Source organism: Crinia signifera, chromosome 5 (assembly GCF_055691185.1).
Source record: "Crinia signifera chromosome 5, ASM5569118v1, whole genome shotgun sequence".
In the NCBI taxonomy this organism is placed as follows: Eukaryota; Metazoa; Chordata; class Amphibia; order Anura; family Myobatrachidae; genus Crinia; species Crinia signifera.
In genome coordinates this window covers 80,822,139-80,848,550 of record NC_139221.1, presented here as the reverse complement: position 1 = coordinate 80,848,550, position 26,412 = coordinate 80,822,139, and the positions used below count along the sequence as shown (strand labels likewise).

At 44.1% G+C, this 26,412-nt stretch overlaps 1 protein-coding gene across 2 annotated transcripts in view; it reads left to right on the top strand.

Moving 5' to 3' along the window:
* Nucleotides 1-26,412, top strand: part of MIB1 (MIB E3 ubiquitin protein ligase 1) — an 83,319-nt gene that overhangs the window by 23,373 nt on the left and 33,534 nt on the right. For both annotated transcript variants that reach the window (XM_083187531.1, XM_083187532.1), the window contains exons 5-12: nt 443-509; nt 5,084-5,288; nt 7,996-8,179; nt 14,040-14,184; nt 14,340-14,473; nt 15,530-15,637; nt 18,672-18,869; nt 22,567-22,718. In XM_083187531.1, the coding sequence (XP_083043657.1) occupies nt 443-509; nt 5,084-5,288; nt 7,996-8,179; nt 14,040-14,184; nt 14,340-14,473; nt 15,530-15,637; nt 18,672-18,869; nt 22,567-22,718 (1,193 nt within the window). The remainder of the gene's footprint in view (nt 1-442; nt 510-5,083; nt 5,289-7,995; nt 8,180-14,039; nt 14,185-14,339; nt 14,474-15,529; nt 15,638-18,671; nt 18,870-22,566; nt 22,719-26,412) is intronic.

Sequence of the window (26,412 nt, the reverse complement as noted above, 5' to 3'; positions counted from 1 at the left end):
GCGTTCCCTGTGCTTTGCGGTCTCATCCATATTGTAGTGTGTAAAGTGGTGCGGTGTGCGGGATTCTGCTCAGAGAGCACACTGATGTCTGCTCTGTTTGAGTACAGTAAATTAAACCTCGTATATTTCAGTGCTTTGTGAGTGAGGAGCCCTGGAGACATTTTGTTATCAGGTAATTGATGTCCCCTAGAAACTGTTTTCCATCAAAATAATATGATGGCATCCGTGCCGGAAAGCAGCAACGTGGACTGTTTAAAGTGTGCATAATTGTGTGCTTTGTGTATACTAGGAACTGCGTGGAACAATTAAGAATTTCTGACGTGTTTAATATTTAATCCAAACATGGTTTTGTACTTTTTTGCCAGGGCTATAACTTCACATTATTCATTGTAGAAAGTGTTTTAACAGTTTTTCTTATTTAAGTGTAACTTTTTTGTTTCAGTCTGACCTGAAATGTGTACAAGATGCCAAAGGTGGTTCATTTTACCGGGACCATTGTCCTGTGCTGGGTAAGCCTTTATCTCGCTACTTTGTGCCTGCAAATCTAAATATTGCTGGGAATCTATATTAAAAGCTAAACAAACGGATTCATGATTTTTGTTAACATTTTTTTAGTCCCATATGAAAAATGATTATTTAAATATCCCCTTCCTAAAATAGATCTTATCCCCTACTGTGCAGTGCTTCATTCAAGTCGTCTTGAAGAAGTGTAGTTTCTCCAACGCCAGCGGTTCCTATATGTGACTAATCAGCTCTGTCAGTGCACTCTTGAACTCCTGTAAGCAGTCTCCAGCCTCTTCATGCTGCATAATAGCAGTCACACACTTTACAATCTGTGTGGTTTATGTTATGTCTGCAGGCCTTAAATACTGCTGTTCTGTGTCTGCTACTTATATTGCTTTTCATTTGCTGGAAATGTGATGTTATGATTAAGATGTCCTAAAGTTTAAAGCGTCTTGAGTCCAGGAACCGTTTCCTGTATGCTGGGTCCGTTTCTATAAGTTAATAGCATAATGCAGTTTACACTTTGCAGCACTGAAGTGGCTGCAAAACCAGGAATTTTCAATTGTTTTTGTTCAGCTCAACAGGTGATATTCAATTGTTTTGATGACTGGCCTGAGTAGCGCAGGTGCCCATTACTTATCTTGTATGTTGAGCTCAAATGCACAAGTTTTAGATGCGTGAAGCTGCTAAACCTGTGCAGACTGCTTGGCGTACTGAGTTTTAGTGCCCTAAAGATAGCTTGCGAGCAGGGCCCTCCTACCTTTTGACTGTCTGTAAATACCCTGTTTGTTGTATCAATGTCTCCTTTTGTAAAGCGCAACCAAATATGCTGCGCTATATAAGAAACTGTTAATAAATAAATAAAATTAAGCCTGACTTCAGGGGGACTTCTGCTCACCAACTGTAGATATAATGGGCACTCACACCCATTGGCAGAATAATTACATATCCCCCATCAGGAGCCAATTAAATACTGTGCACAATTAAATTTGATTCCAACCATAGTGTCTAGTGTCCTTATTGACCAGACTGCAACATGACACCTAGGGGGGTATTCAATCCAGGATCACGGCTGTCGATCCCTCCCGTTTGCGTTTTGATCGACAGGTGAACGGCAGGCGGAATTCAATGTCCAGCCTGCCGATCGGCACAAAGGGGGCCTGGCCGCGAAAACGGACATTATAGGCAGAATGGGCCAGACAGCTTCTGAAGTCGGGCCGGTTCTGCCGTGAAGACAGCATTGAATAGGGAGCCGTCTCTATTTCCCCCATTGGGAATAGCGGTGCACATTGAATACCCCCCTTTGTGTAAATAAGTAGTGAATGAAGTACACCATAACAGAATAATTCTAAACTGAACTGTTTCTGCATCCTATTGCAGTGGCCTCTTTTATTTTCACAAGGCTTTTTTTTTTACAAAAAGTTCAGTGAGAATCTATCCAAGAAAATATTTATTCATTTATGTGTCTAGAAATGTGATCACGAAAAGGTTCAGTGTATATTAATGTACAGTGAAAGCAAATTAGGTATTTGTTTCGGTACTTGTGAGTTATCCGGGCTGCCGATTTTTTGATTGTATGCCTTAAGTTAAGGCATACAATCAGATGCGATGCGATGCGATATCGCATCGCATCGCATCGCATGCGACCATCGGATGCGATGACCCGATTTTTCCATAGAAATCAATGTTAAAATTGACTGAGTCCATTTTAACATGGAATTCAATGGGAAAAAGGGGTCCTTTTCATACCCCTACTATCCAAGTGGGCATGGAGTTGGATATAAATCTGTGGCGAGCGTAGCGAGGCGAGCGAAGCGAGCCCCGCGAGGGGGCGGTATTCTGTGTCCCCTCGCGGGGCTCGCTACGCTCGCCACGCTTCGGGCTCGGTGGCTCGCTACGCTCGCCACAGGTTTATATCCAACTCCATGCCCACTTGGATAGTAGGGGTATGAAAAGGACCCCTTTTTCCCATTGAATTCCATGTTAAAATGGACTCAGTCCATTTTAACATTGATTCCTATGGAAAAATCGGGTCATCGCATCGCATCCGATGGTCGCATGCGATGCGATGCGATGTGCCCGATCCGACCCGATTTAGAAATCGGCAGCCCGGATAACTCACAAGTACCCTTGTTTCCTAGAACGGCCACCATCGGGGGTAATCGTGTACCTTAACTTAAGGTACGCGATTACCCCCGATGGACCTGATTTCCTTTGAAATCAGGTACATTTTGCCGGCAAAGGCAAAATCGAGTCCATCGCGTCGGTCCGGTGCATTAACATGGCACGCGACGCGACCGACGCGATGCACCCGATTTTGCCATAGGGTTTAATGTTAAAATATTTTTAACATTGTAATCAGGAAAAAAATGGGAAATGGGCCCTCATTGTATATGCCCCCCCCCCCCCATTGTGAACGTCACCCCACGATTGTTGCCAACCTGAAGCGTGGCGAGCCCGCGAGGGGCGCCGGTACGCGTCGTCCGACCTTTTCATACCCCTACTATCCACGTCGGCGTGGAGTTGAGAATATAAAGTGTGGCGAGCCACCGAGCCCGAAGCGTGGCGAGCGCACGCGTATACCTGTGAAGTTATACGCGTCCCCTCGCAGGGCTCGCTGTGCTCGCCACGCTTCGGGCTCAGTGGCTTGCTACGTTCGCCACACTTTATATTCTCAACTCCATGCCGACGTGGATAGTTGGGGTATGAAAAAGTTGGAGGACGCGTAACGCCGCCCCTCGCGGGCTCGCTACGCTCACCACGCTTTGGGTTGGCGTCAATCGTGGGGTGCCGTTGAGGGGGTTAAAATTGGGGTCTGGGAAGACTTTTACATTGAATCCAATGTAAAATAGGGTCCCAGGGACCCTATTCACATTTCAATCAATGTAAAAATCGGGACCATCGCGTCGGTCGCATCGCATGCGATTTGGTCGCATGCGATGCGACCGACCCGATCAACATCGGTGTGGCCGTTCTAGTCAACAAGTACCGCAAATTACTTTATATGGTTAGGTAAAAATGAAAAAGTTATGGTGATTAAAATTTCTAAATGTGAGCACTTGTTTATAAAAGTACAGGGCGTTCATTCCACCATTATAATATCTCAGATAACCAAATTTCCTTTTACACCCGATCGATAATTTCTTTATTTACGTTCACAAGTTATGTGAATGTACAGTAGTAGACAACAAAGCAGTCACTGTTAGTGAATAAAAGAAAAAAATCCTTTGTGATGCTCATGGGAAAGGTTTTGTGGAGGAAATTACACCTTTTCCTGTTTCGTCACTCATTCCTCAGACAATTGTGAGGACAGCCTATTTAGTCATAGCTGCCATGTTATACCCCTTTCACACCAGCCTAAATTCCCGGGTTGGGTCCGGGAACAACCCGGGACTAGCTATGGTGTGAAAGGTTCCAGTGACAAATTCCCGGGTTAATTTGCCGGCAATTCAACCCTGCTAGGTAGCAGGGTTGCTCCCGGGTCCTTCCAGGGTTACTGGCTGGTGTGAAAGGTGCAGGGACATGTCCCTGCTTCCCGTGTTGCCTCTGCTAGTGCTGATTTGCTAGCAGGGCAACTTCCTGTTGTGGTGGACACTCACAGACATGCCCAGAGACAGAATACAGCGTGCAGGGAGATACTGTGCATGTTCTGTAGCACCACAGACCCCAGAAGTGCATTTTAACCCCTGAAAGCCTGCAATGTGTGCCATGTCTTGGACAAATGAGGAGGTGAGAGAGCTATTAATCATTAGAGGGGAAGATGCTTTCATATGCCTTTTAATTTGTTTTATACAAGTAAACAAAGGCTGAAACACTACAAATGTTTTGTGTCTTAATTATTAATAATCAATAATCTAATGTGAGCCTAAAAAAGCCCATTGTAATTCCCGGGTTTGTCTCTGCATTTATGGTGTGAAAGGGGTATTATTTGTCTTTCCTGGGAATATTATTATGTTCAACAGTCCATTTTACAGATGTCTCCTTTCACCATTGCTTCAGAAGGGCAAACAGCCCCCCATGGCGCGCCTATTCCTCTGAGACACTGCTAGCGTCTGGTGTGTTTGCCGAAAAATCCATCTTATTCACAATATGATATGACTAGGACACATGAGAAGATTGATGATTAATTTTATATGAGACACTTGTATATCTGTGTGCGACAGAGTCTCTGACTGTATATGAAGTTCTATGGAGCAGTGGATGTGGCATTTATCCATGCTCCGTTGTGTTTTGTATACATAGTTGCGCTGGCCTCGGCAGCTCCCTCATGCCAAGCATATCCTGCTGCATGGCGTATTGAGTCTACATTGTGTTACTTAGTGACAGTCCTATAACCATTCACATCACTTTTACTCTGAATTAGTTTCAAGTTGTATTTGTAGGTGTATCCAATGTGAGAAAATGTAGAGCAATCAAAAATAGATCCTGACATTACAGATAGTCATCTTTTAAGTGTTGTCTTTTTTTTTTTTTTTTTTAAAGAAATAACCTTGACATATATTTGTGTAGAAAGTGCATAACCAGCAGGAATATTCATAGGGTGTTATGTCTTTTCTAACTTCCTTGCTTTATCCTTTAGGGGAGCAAAATGGTAATCGTAACCCAGGGGGTTTGCTTATTGGAGACCTTGTTAATATCGACCTGGAGTTGGAAATTGTCCAGTCACTGCAGCACGGTCATGGAGGCTGGACTGATGGAATGTTTGAAACACTCACAACCACGGGCACGGTCTGCGGGATCGATGAAGATCATGATATTGTAGTGCAGTACCCCAGTGGAAATAGGTCAGTGAAGCCACAGTCTATATATTTCACAAATGAAAGAATGTCTGTTCGCTTGCTTGTCTAATTGAGAGAAACTCTGAAATCACAGAACCGATTAATGTGATGTTTTCACCATTGCGTGCGTCACTTTCTTAAGCAGATTTAAGCTATCATCACGATCTGTCTTCAGAGGACGGCAAGCATAATGACAGGTACCCCACTCACATGATTTGACACACCTATAATGGGACTGTGCATTTCTTGCAATTATCACGCATCTGAAATACTTCTGTCACCAAAACCCAATCACAGAGATGCAGCTTTATTACTCCACAACTATAACACTAGCATCACTCATAAAACGCCTGCTCGCTGGCAGCAGTGCACATGTTCCCTCCCCACTGGCAGCAGTGCATGTGTTCCCTCCCCACTGGCAGCAGTGCATGTGTTCCCTCCCCACTGGCAGCAGTGCACGTGTTCCCTCCCCACTGGCAGCAGTGCACGTGTTCCCTCCCCACTGTCAGCAGTGCACGTGTTCCCTCCCCACTGGCAGCAGTGCACGTGTTCCCTCCCCACTGGCAGCAGTGCACGTGTTCCCTCCCCACTGGCAGCAGTGCACGTGTTCCCTCCCCACTGGCAGCAGTGCACGTGTTCCCTCCCCACTGGCAGCAGTGGTGCACGTGTTCCCTCCCCACTGGCAGCAGCAGTGCACGTGTTCCCTCCCCACTGGCGGCAGCAGTGCACGTGTTCCCTCCCCACTGGCGGCAGCAGTGCACGTGTTCCCTCCCCACTGGCAGCAGTGCACGTGTTCCCTCCCCACTGGCAGCAGCGCACGTGTTCCCTCCCCACTGGCAGCAGCGCACGTGTTCCCGCCCCACTGGCAGCAGCGCACGTGTTCCCGCCCCACTGGCAGCAGCGCACGTGTTCCCTCCCCACTGGCAGCAGCGCACGTGTTCCCTCCCCACTGGCAGCAGCGCACGTGTTCCCTCCCCACTGGCAGCAGCGCACGTGTTCCCTCCCCACTGGCAGCAGCGCACGTGTTCCCTCCCCACTGGCAGCAGCGCACGTGTTCCCTCCCCACTGGCAGCAGCGCACGTGTTCCCGCCCCACTGGCAGCAGCAGTGAGATGGCTTAGAAAATGCTCCTAAACCGCTTACAATAAAAGGCTACTAATTACGGTCGTAGATGTAGCTGTAACCTTTCCCATATCTCCACAGATGTTACATTGTATTTACATTTGCTACTGTATGTAGCTGGGGTGCCGGACGGGTTCACGACAGTCCACGACCCCCATAGAGGGAGAATAGAATAGGTGGCTCGCGTAGAAAATGCCCGCAAGGGGCTTTTTTGCGCTCGCCATGCTGTCTGACTCCGGCCATTCGGGATAATGACTGTCGGGATCCCATACCACACCCATGTAGCTGCGAGTGCAGCCTATTGTGATCAGCCACTTCAGGCTGACTACAGAGTATTTTAATGGGATAACTAGCTTGGAAGCATATTGTGTGTAGGAACATATCTGTCCACAATTACAGTTTTCTCAGAAATATTCAGTTATATTAAGCCAAGGAAGTTTAGGAATATAGTACTGTGTGTGTGTGTGTGTGTGTGTGAGTGTTTGTTAAGTAGGAATTTTATTTAAGATAAAAATGATACTCTTATAACTTCATTTACTTTCTATTTAAATTAAATGATGACACCTTTTATATATTCAATAATTAGATCTAGTTACAGCTGAGCTATTGTTCATTTCTCACTGTGGGGTAAATGTATTATACCTGCGGGTGTGGTATAGCTCGTAGACAATGACAGGTCTGCACTTGGACCTTAAATAGTTTAACACGTCCCCTTGAGTGGCGAGCGCAACTTTAGATACTAGGCGCATTATATAGTGTCCACATGAATGGTGAATTATGGAAAACGTCCAAAAAATGTAACAAATGCGAAAAACCCATGTCAACCTTTTCATATGTCGACCTGTACTTGTGCCTTTTGTGTCGGCCTTTTGCTTGAGTCGCCATATTGACTGTCAACCTAGACATTGTCAGAATTGCAGATAATTATTCCCACACCTATTGTATATAGCTTTTCCTGCGTTGGCTTTTATTATTGAATAAGAACAATTTGAATTCTGGTTATAGAACTGCACTTTTAAACAACCAGCCCTTTAACCTCCTCCTTGTATATCCAGATGTGAACACCTCGCTCCAAGATACCGACAAGCCAGTGCATTGTACATTGCAGATGGTTTCTGTATTTATTTACTTAGTTTACAATTGTAGACAGTGATAGGACAACCTGGGTAACAACAGACAGGCATAGAGGTAGGAGGACCCTGCTGCTAGCTTTACAATCTATAGACTGTTCTGTAGTGCTTTGTGAGGACCTATTGATGGACTTCATCTGCAGTGTGGTGGCTTTTCCCAGTAACAGAATTAGTAACTACTTGGAAAATAAACCGTTTTGGGCATTGCTGGTTAAAATCCCCACAGCGATATATATCTCACGTGGTCCCATTCCCTGCTGCTGGGAGGCTGCCCATGTTGGGATCGGATCAGATGTCAAACACATCAGATTTGGCCACTTTTCATCCGATTTCTCAGCCTGATCCATAAGAATTGGGTGAAAAGATACCAGATCGGATGGTGAAGTGTTTTGTCTAGCTTATGTGTATGTTTTATCATTTTTAGAGTTGTACAAATCTGTGATCTTATTTATGCTTCCTTAGGTGGACATTTAATCCAGCTGTATTGACCAAAGCAAATGTTGTTCGTAGCGGGGACTCTGCTCAAGGTGCAGAGGGAGGAACCTCGCAGTTTCAAGTGGGCGATCTTGTACAAATTTGTTACGACCTAGAGAGAATAAAACTACTTCAGAGAGGCCATGGAGAATGGGCTGAAGCTATGCTTCCCGTAAGTTCCCTATAGTAAGGTGATGTGTTACATTTAATTGAATACATTTGTTTTCTAGCCCTTAAAGGTTCTGTTTTCATATCAACCTAACTGTCTCAGCCAACAGGGAACACTGGAGTGATACTTACAATGGGTATAGATTGTAGTCACTGGGAGCTCATTCCTCATCTTGAGGCATTTGTAATTAAAGATTTGCCATTAGCCAGAGGAGGACAGGCTGCTCTGCATGTCTCCCTTTTTTGCCGTCTTCAGCCCCTGCCCTAGATGTTTTTTCCTGGACCTTCCTTTTGGTCTTTTTGGCCCTTGGCTCGTTTCCAGGTCAGTTCCTGGGGGGAGCATCTACTTCAGAGGCCGTGGCAGAGCCACTGCAACATTTTCCCACCAGGGCAAAAGGATTGCTCTGAAAGGGGGCAATTTACAGGCTGCTCCTAGCAGGAGTAATAACTCCACTTGCATCAACGACAACTAGGCTTTTATTCAAGCCATTTTCCTGGTACCAAAATTGAATGGCTTTGTAAGCCCTAACCTACAAATAAGGGATCTCAATCCTTTCTTGTTAAAATACAAATTCAAGATGGAATCCTTTTGATATGTCATTGCAGGTTTGGAAATGATGAGTTTCTTGGTATCATTAGATGTCAAGGATATATATATATATATATAAGAAAACCATAATCCAATCAAGGTGTGCAATAAACCCCAAACATGTATCTTACACTCTGTCAATAGAGTAAATATCCACAAATTTATCAAGAATACATGTGGGCTAAGGTGATAATTAACACAGAAGTAAGCACTATTAAGGTAACCAACAATGAGTGATCCAGATAATTAAAATGAATATAACCATAAACTTCCTTTCTAAAGTTCATTCCTTAGGATCCAGATATTGGGCAGTATTCAATGAGAATTTTGACGATGTGCAGCGAATCCTGTTTAGGATTCGCTGCACATTCGCCACTGCCCGCCACGTTCCGGAGCCTTGCCGGCTCCAGTATTCAACGAGTCAGGGGCTCACTGCCCCTGACCGGCGAATTTTAACTCCTGCGGCGATGCCGCAGGGAGCCTGAGGACGGCGGCAGGCAGGGAGATGGAAGCCTCCCTGCCTGCCCCAGAACGTTTGTTGGGGGGGGAGGTGGGCTCCCCGGGAGCCAGGCAGCACAGGCTGCCCCCCGGGATAGCCAACAGGGGACTGGGTATTCACTACACCCGATCCTGCATATGTAATGATCGGGTGCAGTGAATATATGAATATCTAATGAGCGGCTCGGCTCCCGGCCCCCTGCTGGCTGCTCTGTGTAAAAAAAAGAAAATTAAATATATATTCATGTGCTTTCAGCACATGAATAAAAATAGCATGCCCCTCCTCAGACTAAAATTCCCGATTTTTTTGACACCAAATGTAAAAAACAAAACACTTTATTTTAAAAGTTCGGTACTTGTGAGTTATCCGGGCTGCCGATTTTGTCCTTAACTTAAGGACACCCGACCGACGCGATGCCCGCGATTTAGCCGAAATCGGGGGCATCGCGTCGGTCGTGGCCGTTATAAGGAGCCTCGACGCGATGCCCGCGATTTCCCATAGACAGTAATGTTAAAAGACACGATGGACACGATTTCCGACACGATTTCCCATAGACAGTAATGTTAAAAGACGCGATGGACCCGATTTCCCATAGACAACAATGTTAAAATAAAATGACAATGTGAAATTGGCCAATATGGGCATTTCACATTGAATATGTTTTAAAAAAAAATGTTTCATGGCCCCCCACCACCGTTAACGCCACCCCGCTATTGACGCCAACCCGAAGCGTGGCGAGCGGCGGCGGTACGCGTCCTCCGACCTTTTCATACCCCTACTATCCACTAGGGCGTGGAGTGAGAATAGAATAGTGTGGCGAGCCACCGAGCCCCGCGAGGGGAAGCGGATACCTTCACAGGTATCCGCGTGCCCTTGCGGGCTTCACAGGTGTCCGCATCCCCTCGCGGGGCTCGCTGCGCTCGCCACGCTTCGGGCTCGGTGGCTAGCTGCGCTCGCCACACTATTCTATTCTCACTCCACGCCCTAGTGGATAGTAGGGGTATGAAAAGGTCAGAGGACGCGTACCGCCGCCCCTCGCGGGCTCGCTGCGCTCGCCACGCTTCGGGTTGGCGTCAATAGCGGGGTGGCGTTAACGGTGGTGGGGAGCCATGAAACATTTTTTTTTAAAACATATCCAATGTGAAATGCCCATATTGGCCAATTTCACATTGTCATTTTATTTTAACATTGTTGTCTATGGGAAATCGGGTCCATCGTGTCTTTTAACATTACTGTCTATGGGAAATCGTGTCGGAAATCGTGTCCATCGTGTCTTTTAACATTACTGTCTATGGGAAATCGCGGGCATCGCGTCACGGCTCCTTATAACGGCCACGACCGACGCGATGCCCACGATTTCGGGCGCGATGAAAAAATCGGCAGCCCGGATAACTCACAAGTACCAAAAGTTCTACTTCACCATAAAAAGATAGCGATTGCTACTCGGTGAATCATGGCGATAAAAACCTTAAAATTATTCGCCATCTGGTCATTGAATTCACCGTTTTAGTAAAAAAAAAATCGCCTTACAGCAGGAAAATAGCACAAAATCGCCATAAAACATGGCGAATCAGCCTCATTGAATACTGCCCATTGTGATAATGATTCAATGTCCAGACCTATAAGGATAACTTCTCATAACCCAAATAAATGTGATACTTTGGAGATGGGAGAGAAAAGAAGCAGATAGTGTAAATTCCTTCTTTACCACAAGTAGTTTAATATACAAATGCACTTACAAAGTGAAGACAATAAAACTCGCTTGGATTACACATCACAGCAAAGCAGCTTCAGATGGAAGAGGGCAAGTGGAGACTCCAGTCCGACCTCCAATCCAAAACGGTGGTCAGTCAGAGGGAAGCTCGTGCCAGGGTAGCCGCTCTGTTGGCTATGTTTATTCCATGGAAACGGGAGGCCGACTACCTTAATCAGCAGGACATGGATCCAGGGGAAGGGTCTCTGCACCCTTATGTCTTTTGGTTAACTCGCAAGTGCGGTCTTTCTCGGTTTGACATCAAGGCCTCTAGGAACAATCACAAGCTTCCCTTGTACCTATGCGACTCTGGGGATCCTGACGCAGTGGATGCGCTTGCAGCTCCTTGGGAGTCTCAGTTTGTCTAACATTGGATGGTGTTGTTGTTGAACAAGCTCTCCTGAGGAAGAGAAGTCTTACTTCTATTGTGATCCCTATGCTGCCCGTAAAGAGGTTACATCCTGTCATTATCATCATATTTTCAAAAATTACATTACTGGTGTTAGGGTAGGTTTTTCCCCTCTGACCTTCAATACATCTCGGCTCCTCCTTTTCCTGCAGGCAAGTTTATCTGCTGGTTTCTGCCATTTCTATTTTTTTTTTCTAGGAGGTTTGTGCAGTTGATAGACTTGCAAACCATCTTTCGGGGGGTAACTCGGTGGCAATCACCATTCCCAACTCTTTCTACCCGGTTGGATTAGGATTTGGTTCTTTCCTTCTTACAATTGTCTCTTTTTTGAACCTCTGGTGTTGGTGGCATTGAAATATTTATCTTGGATGGTTATCCTGCTTCTAGCTTTGGATTCTGCTAGGAGAGTTTCAGACTTAGGAGCTTTGTCTTCGTAGTGTACCCTGCTGAATCAAAGAGAAAACAGGATTTTGATACTTACTGGTAAATCCTTTTCTCTGAATCCAAAGGGGACACTGGCCGGTGCTGTTCCTGTTTTTCGTTTTTCAAATGATATATTCTTTAAGTCTTGTGTGTGTTCTTGTTTTCCCCTTATTTCATTGTTTACCAGCTACTTGGGCAAGGTTATGAAGACTGGCTTGTAGAAGGAGAGGAGCAGTCACATATATTAAAATTATTAAAGTGCCAGCTTCCCAGTGACTACAAATCTATACCCATTGTAAGTATCACTCCAGTGTCCCCTGTGGATTCAGAGAAAAGGATTACCGAAAGTACCAAATTCCCGTTTTTTTGTAATGTGTTAAGTTCTTAAAATGTGTTTTTTCTTTTTTCTTCGTAGTTATAGAAAGTGGAATATTTGTTCCTATATATTCTCTCATGGGGCTTTTACTTTCACATTGAGATTATTTCAGTTGAGTCATTTGCTAAGAATAGCAGGCTTATGATGGGGTAGTTTCCTTCTACCTTATGTAGAGGCATGTAAATAACCAAATGTTATATAATGTGGCTTCTCCTCTTTCCCTGTATCTGTACCTAATTCTAAGCTCTTCCAAGTATGGGTTTTGAAGATATTCTCATCCAGAAAGTTTCCTATGAAATAATGTCTTCTGTAGTGTGGAATCTGGTGGTGACATTTAACAAATGTCTAGAGAGAAAAAAAACTACAATAATACATGCTGGAGTACTCCTCTCCTCACAAGGATATTGTAAGGGACTTTGGTAGATGTATGAAGAAGTGATAAGGGAGGAGGAGTGAGTCAGAGGAGAAATGGCCCATGGCAACCAATCAGCACTGAAGTGAAATCTATAATTTGCATAATATAAAATGATACAGAGCAACTGATTGGTTGCCATAGACCACTTCTCCTCTGGCTCGCTTATCACTGTATCATACATATACCCCACAGTCTCAAAAATGAAGAGAAACTCCACCTACATGAATTGATTAATTAAATCTATATAGGAAAGCAGTACAGCCTTGCTCGGGCTGGCTGGGAGGGGGACAGGGAATAAAAGTCCCTGTCCCCCCACCCGCCCACCTAAAAAAGTGGGATTGATAAATAAATAACTGGGCCTTCCAGGTGAAAACCCTGGTCTCCCACTGGGCCAGATCGAGTCTGTGTACAGTAATAGTAACTAGGGAAGCATCAGTGACAGCAAAACCAAGATGGCTTTCATAAATCACTGGGGGCAGAGCTATGGTGTTAGAAGTAGCAAATCCTATATCTTTGCTGAAAAAACACTGTCCTTTTCAGTGTTCCGTTCACAGGCCAGGAGGATGCAATAGTCGGTTACTTAAGTCAAAAGCAGATTGTTACACGAGAGTGATTTCTACATAGTCTTTTTGGCTGTTGATAGGATTCAGCCTTCTTCAAAAAAAACATGGCCACAAGTAAGAGGAACAAATTACCAAGATTCTCTCTTATTCTGGAGACAAATTAGGAGCGCCATTCCTAGGAACTTTCCACAGTGCTATGCCTTCCAACGTTTCCTCTGATCTCTCCCTGCTTGGGAGATAAGTAAACGTTCTATAAATTCTTCCATTTTGGCCATGGCATGTGTGTCCCTAGTGGTTTGGAGGATGTCCGTCCTTTCATTCAAGTGTATAACAAAATAAATGTGATGACCTGGTTAATTGAGCAGAAGCTACTTGTATAAAGGAGTATTAGAGCCTGTTACCAATACACAGTATAACAGGTCCATCTATCCCATCAATTCTGTGTGTTTATCAGCGGGTACTTTATAATTTCCCCAGGCTTAATAAATTGGCTCACTAGTATATAAGTAAGGTGTTATACTCAGGTTTCATTGGTCATTATAAGCTTATTCAGAACAAAATGTTGCTTGCCACATGATTATGTTTTTGAGCAGCACAATATACTAAACCTTTAAAAATAACAAAACAAAAAAACCCCTGCAAAGTTGTATATTTGATGTGATTTTCGAGCACTGTTTCCTGTTTTTAAACTGGAGCCTTGTTTTTTTATATAAATTGTGTAATGTTGTTTGAAAAGATCATGTATAACATTGATTTATAGGAATCCCCTTTACATAGATACGTTGCTTTAAATGTTCTGTGTCTTATGACAAAATGTGTTGTTATTTTTTTTTTTAGACTTTAGGTAAAGTTGGAAGAGTACAACAGATTTATTCTGACAGTGACCTAAAGGTGGAAGTTTGTGGAACCTCTTGGACGTATAACCCAACTGCTGTTTCCAAAGTGGCTTCTGTTGGATCAGCAATAAGTAGCGCAACCGGGGGTATGTCTCACATTTTTTGGCATTTATCTAAACTAAGCTGTTAATTGCAAAATGTAAGCTCTGTGAGAGTTGTGGAAAAGTCTCCATGCTCTTTGATTAAGTGTTCTGTTACCATAATCTGCGTGTTTGACGCCATTTTTATTTTTTTTCCATAGAGAGATTGTCACAGCTTTTAAAGAAACTATTTGAAACGCAAGAATCTGGAGATCTTAATGAAGAGCTGGTGAAAGCTGCTGCTAATGGAGATGTTGCTAAGGTGGAGGACTTGCTCAAGAGGCAGGATGTTGATGTAAGAAATTTCACAATGGGGTTCTGTCCATCTCTGGCACCTCGTGACCACCACCACCTTTGCATAATCTGTGACATTGGGGTACCATGATAGGAAGTGATGGGACTGATTTTAGATACGAATAGAAGAGTTATTGCTGCTGCTTTCATAGAGGCATCAGTGATACACTAGTATGGTAATGCAGCAGGAAGCATCTAACATTTGTACATGCCTCCCTCTTGTATTAATGATCTGTGCAGTGTCCTAGGACTCAACATCAGTTCACCTGCCGCACCATTGGATAATTGTGTGACCCATGGGGTCACACAAGCCGGCCACTGCAGTATCTACCAAGAGACCAGGAACTCTGTGTCATTCAACAAAGATCCTGGCCTTTGCATTCCCCCCAAAACAGCAGCTGACTTTTCATCACTGAAGGGTAGATGTATGAAGCAGTGATAAAGGAGAAGTGATGAAGTGCCTGGTACTTTATTACCAGTTAATCAGCTCCAGACTGCTAAGTTACAGGCTGGGTTTAAAAAGGATCTGATTGGCTGGTGATGAAGTACCAGGCGCTTTATCACTTCTCCCTTATCAATGCTTCCCCTGCATTTGCTGCTGTAGTGATTATAGTGATGCAGGACCCCCGCACTACTTTTCAATGTATGCCACACCTGCAACCACAAATTAATTAGGCCTATTGCTAAATAACTACTGCCTTAACTCTGGAGTCTAAAGGTGTGTACACACTTGTACAATTTAGACTATGTATACAATTTAGACTATCTGCATACATTTTAGACTGTATAGTGCAGATCTGCACTATATAGTCTATGCAGCCAAGACTTTCTACATGAGATCCAGATGAGATTTTGACTATATAGTCAAAATCTCATCTGGATCTCATGCAGATTGTACAAGTGTGTGCACACCTGTAATTCAATCTTTAGGTTATTCAGTCTTTCATGTTATAGTTTAAGATTTTCCTGTTTTCAAACACTTGATTATGAATTTTGATTGCTTTATTTTGTAAATATTTACTTGTTCATTATACATATCTGCTCAATGTATTTCCAGGTTAATGGTCAGTGTGCTGGACACACAGCTATGCAAGCGGCCAGTCAGAATGGACATGTAGACATTTTGAAATTACTTCTGAAACAAAATGTAGATGTGGAAGCTGAGGTAAATGAATTTAAGGAGAATAAAAACAGTTCTAATGAGAAGTGCATTCTTTTTCTTTTCTTGTTAGCCAATTATCTTACATTTATTATTTAACAAAAAGATCTTTTAACGTGGTATTTTATGTGGTGTTAAGGACCTCCCCGGTGCCCAGATGTCCCCATTTTCACATTGTGATCAATCCCCCAGCTGGTCTCTGTACTCGAAGTGTAGAAACTGTAATAGGGCTCAGTCTCCTCTCTGTGCACTGGAATTTAACTTTGAATGATCAGGCTCAGGAATACTTTGTGCCCTGCATACTGTGGTGTAAAATCTTCAGTGATGTTGACAGAGTTCTGCTACATGACTTCTGGGGGACAGTAGGAAATCAGTTTTGTACTTGTGCAAACGGATTTTCCATGTAAATTGCTGGAGAACAGAGGAGGATGGCAAAGTTGCATGGGATGCCACCATGCCCGTAAAAGTCCAGGCCTTGAATCATATCAATGTAACATGCCAGTTACCAGATTAATATAGGTGTGTTCCCATTATTAGATATTGTGATTGTATCTGTATAGCTAGTTAAACCAATTATGATCAAATGTATTGAAATATACCACTTTTTGACAAAAATAAATTACAGAAATAAATAGTGCTGTTACCTACAGCAACCAATATTTTTTGTAATCTGTTCAGTACAACTCACTTGTAAGTATTACTGCAAACCCTTAACTTTCATTTATTTGATAAACACAAGTATGAAGGAAGTGCTCAAGATATCCCACGTCTGGGTGTAAACCTTGAGACGGTTACACAATAAGTTTGCTGAGGGATTTATTGAAGTTTGAGTCCGGGGGCCTTAACGGGGTGCTGGCCAAATGCAGACCTGTTTTTATGTTATTTTATTTTTAAAGGGCACTCCTTTACAAGGCATGGTTTTGTCCTGTAAATGATTACCCCTTTAAAAAATAAAAATAAATAGCGCTTCACGCACGGCTGCTAAAATTCAGACTTCATTACATTGCTATGATGCCCATGGTGTCCATGCATGATGAGCCTAATGCTCACAGTAATAGTTGCACTGACACACATAATATCCACAGTAGTTTTGCCCCTTATGCATAATCCCTTCGGTAGTAATGCTGCTTATGCACTTAATGTCCACAATATTTTTGCCCCTTACAATACTTTCAGTAGTAGTACCCCCTTATTCCCATGATGCCCACAGCAGTAGTAGTGCCCCCATATGCACACAAGGCCTGCATTAGTAGTGCACCTTTATGCACACAAGGCCCGCGATAGTAGCGCCCATCAGTGGCGTAACTAAGTTTTGGGCGGGCGCCCCCCCTTCCCCGCCGTTAGGGGGGGGGGGGGGCGCGCCGCCCCGCCAAGCACCCCCAATCCCCCGCCGACAATGCAAAACCCCCCCAATCCCCTGCAGCCTTGCCTATCGCGCTGGTCCCGGCGGCTCCGTTCTTCTTCTGCTGAGGACCACCACAAAATGGCCGCCCCCATACAGCAGACAGTTTCAGAGAACAGTGTGCTATATGGGGGCGGCCATTTTGTGGTGGTCCTCAGCAGACGAACGGAGCCGCCGGGACCAGCGCGATAGGTAAGTCTGCGGGGGATTGGGGGGGGGGGATGTAACTATAGCACCGCAGCCCCCGGCGCCCCCACATGCACAGCGCGCCCCCCCCCCCCCCCCCGCGGTGGCTGCGGTGCTATAGTTACGCCGCTGGCGCCCATTATACAAACGAGGCCCACAGTAGAAGCACCCTTTATGCACACTTGCCCACAGTAAAGCGCGCTTTATGCACACTTGCCCGCAGTAGTAGAGCGCTTTATGCACACTTGCCCGCAGTAGTAGAGCGCTTTATGCACACTTGCCCGCAGTAGTAGAGCGCTTTATGCACACTTGCCCGCAGTAGTAGAGCGCTTTATGCACACTTGCCCGCAGTAGTAGAGCGCTTTATGCACACTTGCCCGCAGTAGTAGAGCGCTTTATGCACACTTGCCCGCAGTAGTAGAGCGCTTTATGCACACTTGCCCGCAGTAGTAGAGCGCTTTATGCACACTTGCCCGCAGTAGTAGAGCGCTTTATGCACACTTGCCCGCAGTAGTAGAGCGCTTTATGCACACTTGCCCGCAGTAGTAGAGCGCTTTATGCACACTTGCCCACAGTAAAGCGCGCTTTATGCACACTTGCCCGCAGTAGTAGAGCGCTTTATGCACACTTGCCTGCAGTAGTAGAGCGCTTTATGCACACTTGCCCGCAGTAGTAGAGCGCTTTATGCAGTACTAGCACCCTTTATGTACTCTTTGTCTTCAGTTGTCGCGCACTAGATGCCCTAAGTAATTAATGGTGCCTCTTATGCACACGATGCTCTTAGTAATAGCGCCCCTTATGCACATGTTGCCCTCAGTAGTAGCGCCCTTGATGCCTACAGTAATGGTGCCCCCCTATGCGCATGGTGCCCGCAGTAGTAGCACCCCCCTATGCACACATCCGCCCACTGTCTTCTCCACAGAAATATGGAGCAGACAGTGGAGGAAGAAAGGTGCAAAGATAGAAAATAAGCATTTAATATTAATGCAAAACTTACCCTGTCCATGGAGAGCCTGGGATATGGAAGGGATGGGACCCACAGGTTGGGGGCATTCTTGGTTATTGGATGGCTGTCTATCTAGACTAGCAGCATCACTGAAGGATCAACACTGAGGTACTTTGATGCTGCTGCCTGTCGTCATAAAGTGGATACTGTAGCAGCAGAGCGGGGAGAGGGCCTCTGTAATCTGGTTTCTCTGTATTGCTGACTTTCTAGATGCTATAATGTTCATTAAACTCTTTTGTTCCAAACGTATAATAGCCAAAACATTAGCAGCATGTTCATAATGCCTTGCTCAAATGTTAACCTTGTTTTTAAATGTATTTAGCATACATTTGTTTTTTAAGTATCTGTCTAGCTGCTTAATGCATTTGCAGAGTACATTTTATCTGTCTTTTTTTTTTTTTAGTGCGTATTCCTTTGCATACTAACAATAATTATTACTTCCACAGGATAAAGATGGTGACCGTGCAGTCCATCACGCAGCCTTCGGTGATGAGGGATCGGTGATCGAGGTGTTACACAGAGGCGGTGCAGATTTAAATGCTCGTAACAAGCGTAGACAGACTCCACTCCATATTGCTGTAAACAAAGGTCACTTGCAAGTTGTTAAAACTTTATTGGACTTTGGCTGTCATCCTAGTCTGCAGGTAAAATGTTTCTTATGAGCCTCATCACTGATTGTCATGATTTTACTTATGCATGATAACTGGGTTGAAATGCCCTATTTTTTATTATTTATTATTATTTCACCTGGGTGCTTTCACGGTGCACAATATTCCAGGTTGTTGCATGCTCACGTGATATTTCTGGCAACGTGAAAGGCGTGAAATTTATGTTTGTAGACGGTAACGCCACAAACAGAGTTGACTGCAGATAGCTCAGATTGATTTAAGTGTGCATCGTCTGCGTACTAAAAAGTGTCTCACAATGTCTATACATTGGCCCTTCTGATCACAAATTTGTTCTAAAATGGGCAAAACCATGTACACTGCAGGTGGGGCAGATGTAACCTGTGCAGAGAGAGTTGCATTTGGGTGGGGTGTGTTGAAACTGAAATCTAAATTGCAGTGTAAAAATAATACAGCCAGTATTTACACCGCACAGAAACAAAATAACTTACACAAATATAACTGTCTCTATACATACCCCTCCTGCAGTGCAGCATGGTTTTGCCCATTTTGAGAACAAATTTGTACTGTGATCAGATCTGAATAAGGGCCATTGTCCTCCATTGATAGGCTGTGTGTGCATTTTCTTTTTTTTTTTTTTAATTCAGTGTTTTTATTGAGCTTTTTCAAAAGAAACATATAAACAATTCCTCGACAGAGACAAAATAGTCAAATAGCATATAGGTATGAGCAATATCTTGAATTGACATAGGATAATGTATACAGAAAATGAAATTGGGCTGTATCTGTTCCATTTACCACTATACGCGAGATGTGTCGGCCTGAAGGCGCCATCCGGGCCCACACCTCAACAGGAGATACAAAAGCACATGTACAGGGTTATGATTAAAATGACATTACAACCCCATAGGAGCAAGAGAAATCAGGAAATAGTCATCTGTCGGGAGCTCTATCCTAAACCCACTAATCTAATAAAGTAAACCACCCAAAAGCCCAAAGCAAACCTCCCATACAACCCCCCACCCTGTACAACCCACCCCCAACTGAGGCGTACTTGGATCCCATTAACTACCCCTGTGCCCACCCTAGACTATACTAAACTATCAAACCCTTAACCCCCCACCCTGTATGACCTATCCCCAACACGGTATACTTGGATCCCTAAACTTAAAACCCCCCCACTTATTCACTAACTAGCTATCTATACACCCCCCCCACCCGCCACCCAACCAAATATGGGGACAAAAGACTAATGGCCTTAAACTAAGTTGACGCTGGCTCTCCCACCAGAAGCATGTATAATTGGGTTATTATAAACAGTATAACGCAATTAAGGTTTAAAAAAAAAAGGACAGGATAAAGTAATATTAGCAGACAAATAAGATTGAGTATATATAAACCAGGATATAATAATATTAAGCAATATAATGTAGTGTAAAGCGGTCACAGTTGGAAAAAAGCCTTTCCATTAGATAAATGCAGTGCATCTCAGTCTGGCCACCTGTAAACATTTCGATATGGGGTAACACCAGTATTAGTCCCATTCCTACGCAGACCAGAATAAGTATCCAAACATCCTGTGCATTGACATATTAGAGATGTCGGCGAGGTCAGCAGAAACATGGGCATCTTTGGAAACAGTGCGGGTATTCCACAGCTTGTAGTTATGGAGTGGCAGTGAGCCAGTAGACCAGGGGTATTCTTGGAAATAGGCCAGTTCTCATCATATTTAGGCTTCTTAGGAATTGTAGGGCTGTTACACGGAGGCATAGTTTTCCCATCTTGGACATCGGGTGATTCAATGGTGTATAAAGCGAAAGGTGTTTCCATATAACTGGTCGCAGATTTTGTAGAGGAAACAGTGTAGTAGTCAGGACGAAGAGTTCCACTTCTAACGATTTCAGGATATAGTGCAGTAGTGGTATAATAACAGACAGCTGTAGCACCTGTATTTCCATCCGCACCACCATCAGGGGTAGAGGAAAGGGAAGGTTTTCCTACCTGTATCTCTTCAAGTTTGTGGAGGAGTCTCTGGGTAGAGGCTTGAATAAATTCGAGGATTAGAGAGACAGCCATATTTGTAATTTAGCTTGTGCAGTGAATTGGCACAGAAGATAGGTAAAAATACCAGCGTATTGGGTAATATCCAGCACAATAAAAATAATGTAGAGCCTGGTGCACAGACGGCAGCAGGAGTACCTTTCTGGAGATTTGTGATATATTGGAAGGGGCTGGCTGACTCACCATACCAAGTATGCTTCACACAGGCGACACCGAGCCAGAAAAATCCAAGATGGCCGCGGCAGACCCGGACCACAGAGATAAGCAGCTAAACGGCAGGCGAGTGTCAGGATGTTCTCGTTCGGGTTGGTTGGCAGCCCAGGCAAACACTGGAAAACGGCTTTTATCACCGGCGGGTACCGAGTGGGGGAGCGCACCCGCACATCACAGTGGCCGGCAGTAGCTGATGTAAACCGCATGGAAGGGCCCACCGGTGGGTGTCTCGAGCTGCAGACTGAGAGTATCACAGGAAAGTCCTAAGCAATCCACCTCCGGGGCTGCAGGAGAGGATCCTGAGTAGATTCAGCACAAAAATAGGAGTAAAAACTGCTTAAAAAGGAGTATTAGACAGGATGTTAGGCGGGAGAGCCAGCAGACACGTCTACTCCTTAGTCACTCCAGGCCCTGTGTGTGCATTTTCACTGTGGGTACTAGTACCCATGTGTGTTTGGGTCAGAGCCGAATGATGATGCTTCATGTTTTGGGCAAATAAAATGAATCAACATTTTCCAGTACAGACGTTTGCGTAACATATGGAGTAGGCTAGCTGATGGAGTACAGCAAGTACTGTGACCACACTCTCCCTATACAGCTTCTACAGCTGTAAGAATCCCAGAGCATAGTAATGGCCAAATGTGGTGGTATGTGTGGCTCCCTCTCATTTACTGCTCACATAGACCACAAAAGCAATTTGCCTTTCCTTTTTCATCTGTTTCTCACAAATAATCTTAGGCAAGCGCCTTATCAGTATGGTAAATTACATTCCTAACATTTAATTATTGGCCATGCCAAGACAGTACATGTACTATGACCTACAGAGAAAGCTTTATCCAGATGCAGGGTTTAGAGACTCCTAACTCCCACAACTGAGATCACAATAACCACTCCAATATAAACAATGAACTGTATGATGAGGAGAGCTGTATGTGTTACAGTATGGATCATTATGAACGTAGCACCATAGGTATATGGGTCATTAGAGTAGGTGCTGAAACTGGATTCTGAAAAGTACAATGGGTGGGAAAGCTTTATCTAGATATATACATTAGATGCTGGATTTATCTGTTCCTGTGCTATATTGCTTCATTTCATCATCTAGGAACGGTGCCACAAACATGCTCTCAATTGATAGGGATATAATATAATCTGGGCCTATTTTGATTGTTTTTGACATTCTGTTCATACAAGTATATTTTTGCTGCTGGACATCACCATGGTGACCAAATGCATGCATTACCTCTTATTATGGTCCCTTTCTTGTGCGCCTCTATGAGGTGGGAGGAGAAATCAGTGAGGGTATTGATCAGAGTTCTTCTGCCATAGGAACTCTGCGTACATTAGGCTGAAGTGTATTCCCTTTATTACAGTTTGAATAGAAAGGTGCAATCTAGATGACTGCTGCAAATAAATGATCCCATTTACATTTGGTCAACAGGATTCGGAAGGTGACACTCCCCTGCATGACGCAATAAGCAAAAAACGTGATGACATCCTGGCAGTGTTGCTGGAAGCTGGCGCTGATGTCACTATAACTAACAACAATGGATTTAATGCCCTTCATCATGCTGCATTGCGAGGGAATCCCAGGTAACGCGCTTTTAAATTGAACATTTTTCTTTAGTTGTGTATATTAATGATGTGTTCTCAGTTGCTTTGTGTAGGATGTACTGTCTGTTTCTTAGGGGGCTATTCTGGTTGGTTCGCTCCCCCACGTATTCGCACAGGGGAGCGATGTTGAGCATCTGCGCTTGTGCATTTATGCACCTGGCAGTGCGGGGACGGTGACAATGGGCGTTCCGGTGAAAACGCTGGGTGTTCCCATGGAATTTCCCAGGGGGGCGGGCAGCTGATGTCAGCGCATGTCAGCTGCCAGCCCGCTTCCCGCACAGGGCGCTCATAGATGTGAGGCACCAGAGAGCTGTCTTACATCTGCGAGTGCTGTAGAAATCATTTGATGGTTGGTGACCATTGCAAGATTTCCTCCCCGCATGCAAGCTGCAAAACATCCATTTGCATGCATGCAGGGAAACTCTGCATGCGAGGGGGGGGTGGGCAGCTTTTAGTGGACTCGCAAAGCTGTGAAATTCGCAGCTTTACGAGTCAACCAGAATAAGGTCCTTAGTTTGTTAAATGTGTTTCAGGTTCTTGCTGTTATTCATTAGCCATTGTTGGTTCTGTGTTGAGGTTAAACATAATATTGTAGTTTTGGTGCATTTATTTGGGGTTAATTAGGTTTACGTTATAAATAAAGTTTGGTTTGCTTGTGTTGAGTTGTGTTTTGGGGGATTCCTGCTTCTGAGGTTGCTCATTGTATCCTTGTAGGCAGTATGGCATCCTCCTATGTCTCCCTTTCAGTGGGGGAAACCATGTACATATAACTAAAGCAACTTTATGTTTAACGTTCCTTTTATATTTTAAAATTGAGACCAGACAATTCTTGGCTGATGCTCCAAATAACCAGGCAACTACTCATTAGGTATTTGCACTTTCTGCTGACCATAGCTACTCAAAGGGTTTTCTGCTGTGTGTTTTTATGGGTGTGGTATATGGTTCAGACAGTCGGGATCCCGACAGTCATTAGCCCGACGTCAGGATCCCAACTGGCCGGACTCAGACAGCAGGACAAGTGCAACAAAGCCCCTTGCAGGCACGGTGGCTCAATACGCTCGCCACACACTCTATCTCCCTCTATGGGGGTCGTGGACCCCCACGAGGGAGAATAGCCGGTGGTTGTCTGGGCCCCCGAATGTCGGGGTTTTGACTGTCGGGATCCCGACGTTGGGGTAATGACTGTCTGGAAACTGTCCGGCACCCGTTCTTATCGTCTCCCCGTTTTGTGCATTACATATGGTATTTTCTCTGCTGAATGCAATGTAACACTATATATTTTTTCTTTCTTGATTGTTGTTTTTTACAATAAAAAAAACAACAATTACATGAACCACAATGAAGAGCAACAGCGAAGAAAATGCCAAAAACCATTTAGTTTTTAACTTTAAAGTGAAAGGAGTTTTGCATCTCCAGACAAACTTAATTCTTACTGTGGTGCTTCTTGTAAGTGTCTTTATTGTCTCCTAAACATGCAGCTTTTCATATGTTCAATTTATTTCTGTTACTCTGGCCAAGCAGGTTTCAACCCCCTTGTATCATGTGACTGGCAAACAATATACATGTATAGATCTAAATATTAATGTTAATGTTTTGGTCCTATATCAAGTGAGTAGTTTTCAACTTTTCTTTCTGGCATCTTGTTTGTTTAACCCTTTGAATGCCAACGTTGCGGTGAGAGATCCTCAAAATATCCGCTAACAATGCCAGCGTCACTCACAGCGACTGTTCTTATTTAACTAAACTTAAATTGACTTGGCTGTATTTGTATTTTTACTAAAGGAACAGTCGCTGTGAGCGATGCTGGCATTTTTAGCAGATTTTTTAGGGACCTCTCACAGCAATTTTGGCACTCAGAGGGTTAAAAAGGGAAAAAAAACCCCCTCTCCTTTTAATAACTGTAAAGTACATAGATGGAGCCCCTCTCATTCAATGCCGGCGCTTGCCAGAATGTCCCCACTGGCGAGCGCTGGCTGAGAGGGACTCCATTAGACTGGGATGCGCGAGCATCTCACAGGCATGCACGCGTGTCCCAGTCGCTGGGCGGCGAAACCCTGCCCGTATCCGCTTCAGGGATACGGGCAGGGTTCGGGGGGGGTGCGGCAACCGACGGGGACCGGCAGCGAGGTGGCTGGGACAGACGGGGAGCTCTCTTGGAACGGGCATGCGAGCGTCTCGTGCGCCCCTTGTGATGGCTGCATGATAGGGGCTCCATCTGTAGCAACCAGTTACCATAGTGCAGACATAGCAAGTTTTCCTTTTCACCTCTATGTGGCAAAAGGACAATTGCCATGCTGGCAATCACCGGAAGCTCCCAGTGTGGCTGTAGGGGCGGTTGGCGGATCATCCGTACACATGGCACGATGCGCCGATATATATCTCTAGATATATATCGGTCATCGGCTGTGTTGCAGATCCGAAACGATATCTGTGAATGATGCTGATCACCGATTTATATATATTGTTCGTACACACTGGCCAATGGTGCATCGATAAAGCGGCCGTTCAATTGAATGGCTGTTATATCAGGCAGTGTTTATGCACCTTGAGTCTCATACAGATGAACATATCACATTAATCAGCACAGTCTGGTCATTTATCCTAGTTACATTGTGTTGCTTAAAAGCCGTCTGACTCTAGAGGATTATAACGTTACATGAAGTGTACAGAGGGGCTGTTTGGCATGACTGATGTATATATGCACACTGCATAGTTTTGTACTCCCCAAGGCTGTGGGCCACTATTTTTTAGGAACATTTAAAGTGGTCACTTAGAAAGAAACTGCTATACACTTCTCACTGTAATTTTCCTATTTTAAAAAGGAAGAACATATCATGCAAAATGGGTACATTTAAATGTGGGTAATCTTTGGCCCCTCAGAACTGCAAGTCCTAGCATCCATACTCTCACTAGTTGTCCAGATTTCACCAGAGCCTGGATTGAATTATTCAAAATAAAGGCAATCTGCATGTATATAAATCTAGATAATTATGTATAAAATGTATCTAGTATAGTTACTATACCCTTTCCACACCAAACACCAAGCTCCATCCTGTGTTATTGAAAATCAAGTCATGTTACAGAGGCTTGAAATCCCATCTACAGCGCAGCTACCCAAGCTTCATTCAGGGTTGTCCCGGCAATAATTCAGGTTATATGTTGAGTGTGAGGATTGGTAGTCAGTATTACTAGTTAGTGATATAGAGTACTGCATATATTTAGAAAAACACACATATGTAACTGCACTAAAAACCAGGTGTCAATCAGAATAATAATAAACCATTGTATTGTATAACACTTAAAATATATATATATATATATATTTATATATATATATATATATATATATATATATATATATATATATATATATATATATATATATATATATATATATATATATTTCACAAGTAAACATGGTCCATCTGTTAATGAAGCCAATAACAGTTTCTTTATTGTCCTAGTAGGGGATCTCCAAATAGATATTCCTGTGGCCAATGTGGTCCCAAGTTTATCTTCTGTGAGTGTATTGTGGCTGGTGGGGTGGAGTCCCCCCCTCTACTGTAGGTACTGTAGCAGTGTGGAGGTAGTTGGAAAATGCGCTCTCGTACAAAGGTGGCTAAGGCAATTTACATACAATACAGTTGGAGGGTGCAATTCAATTGTTTATGCA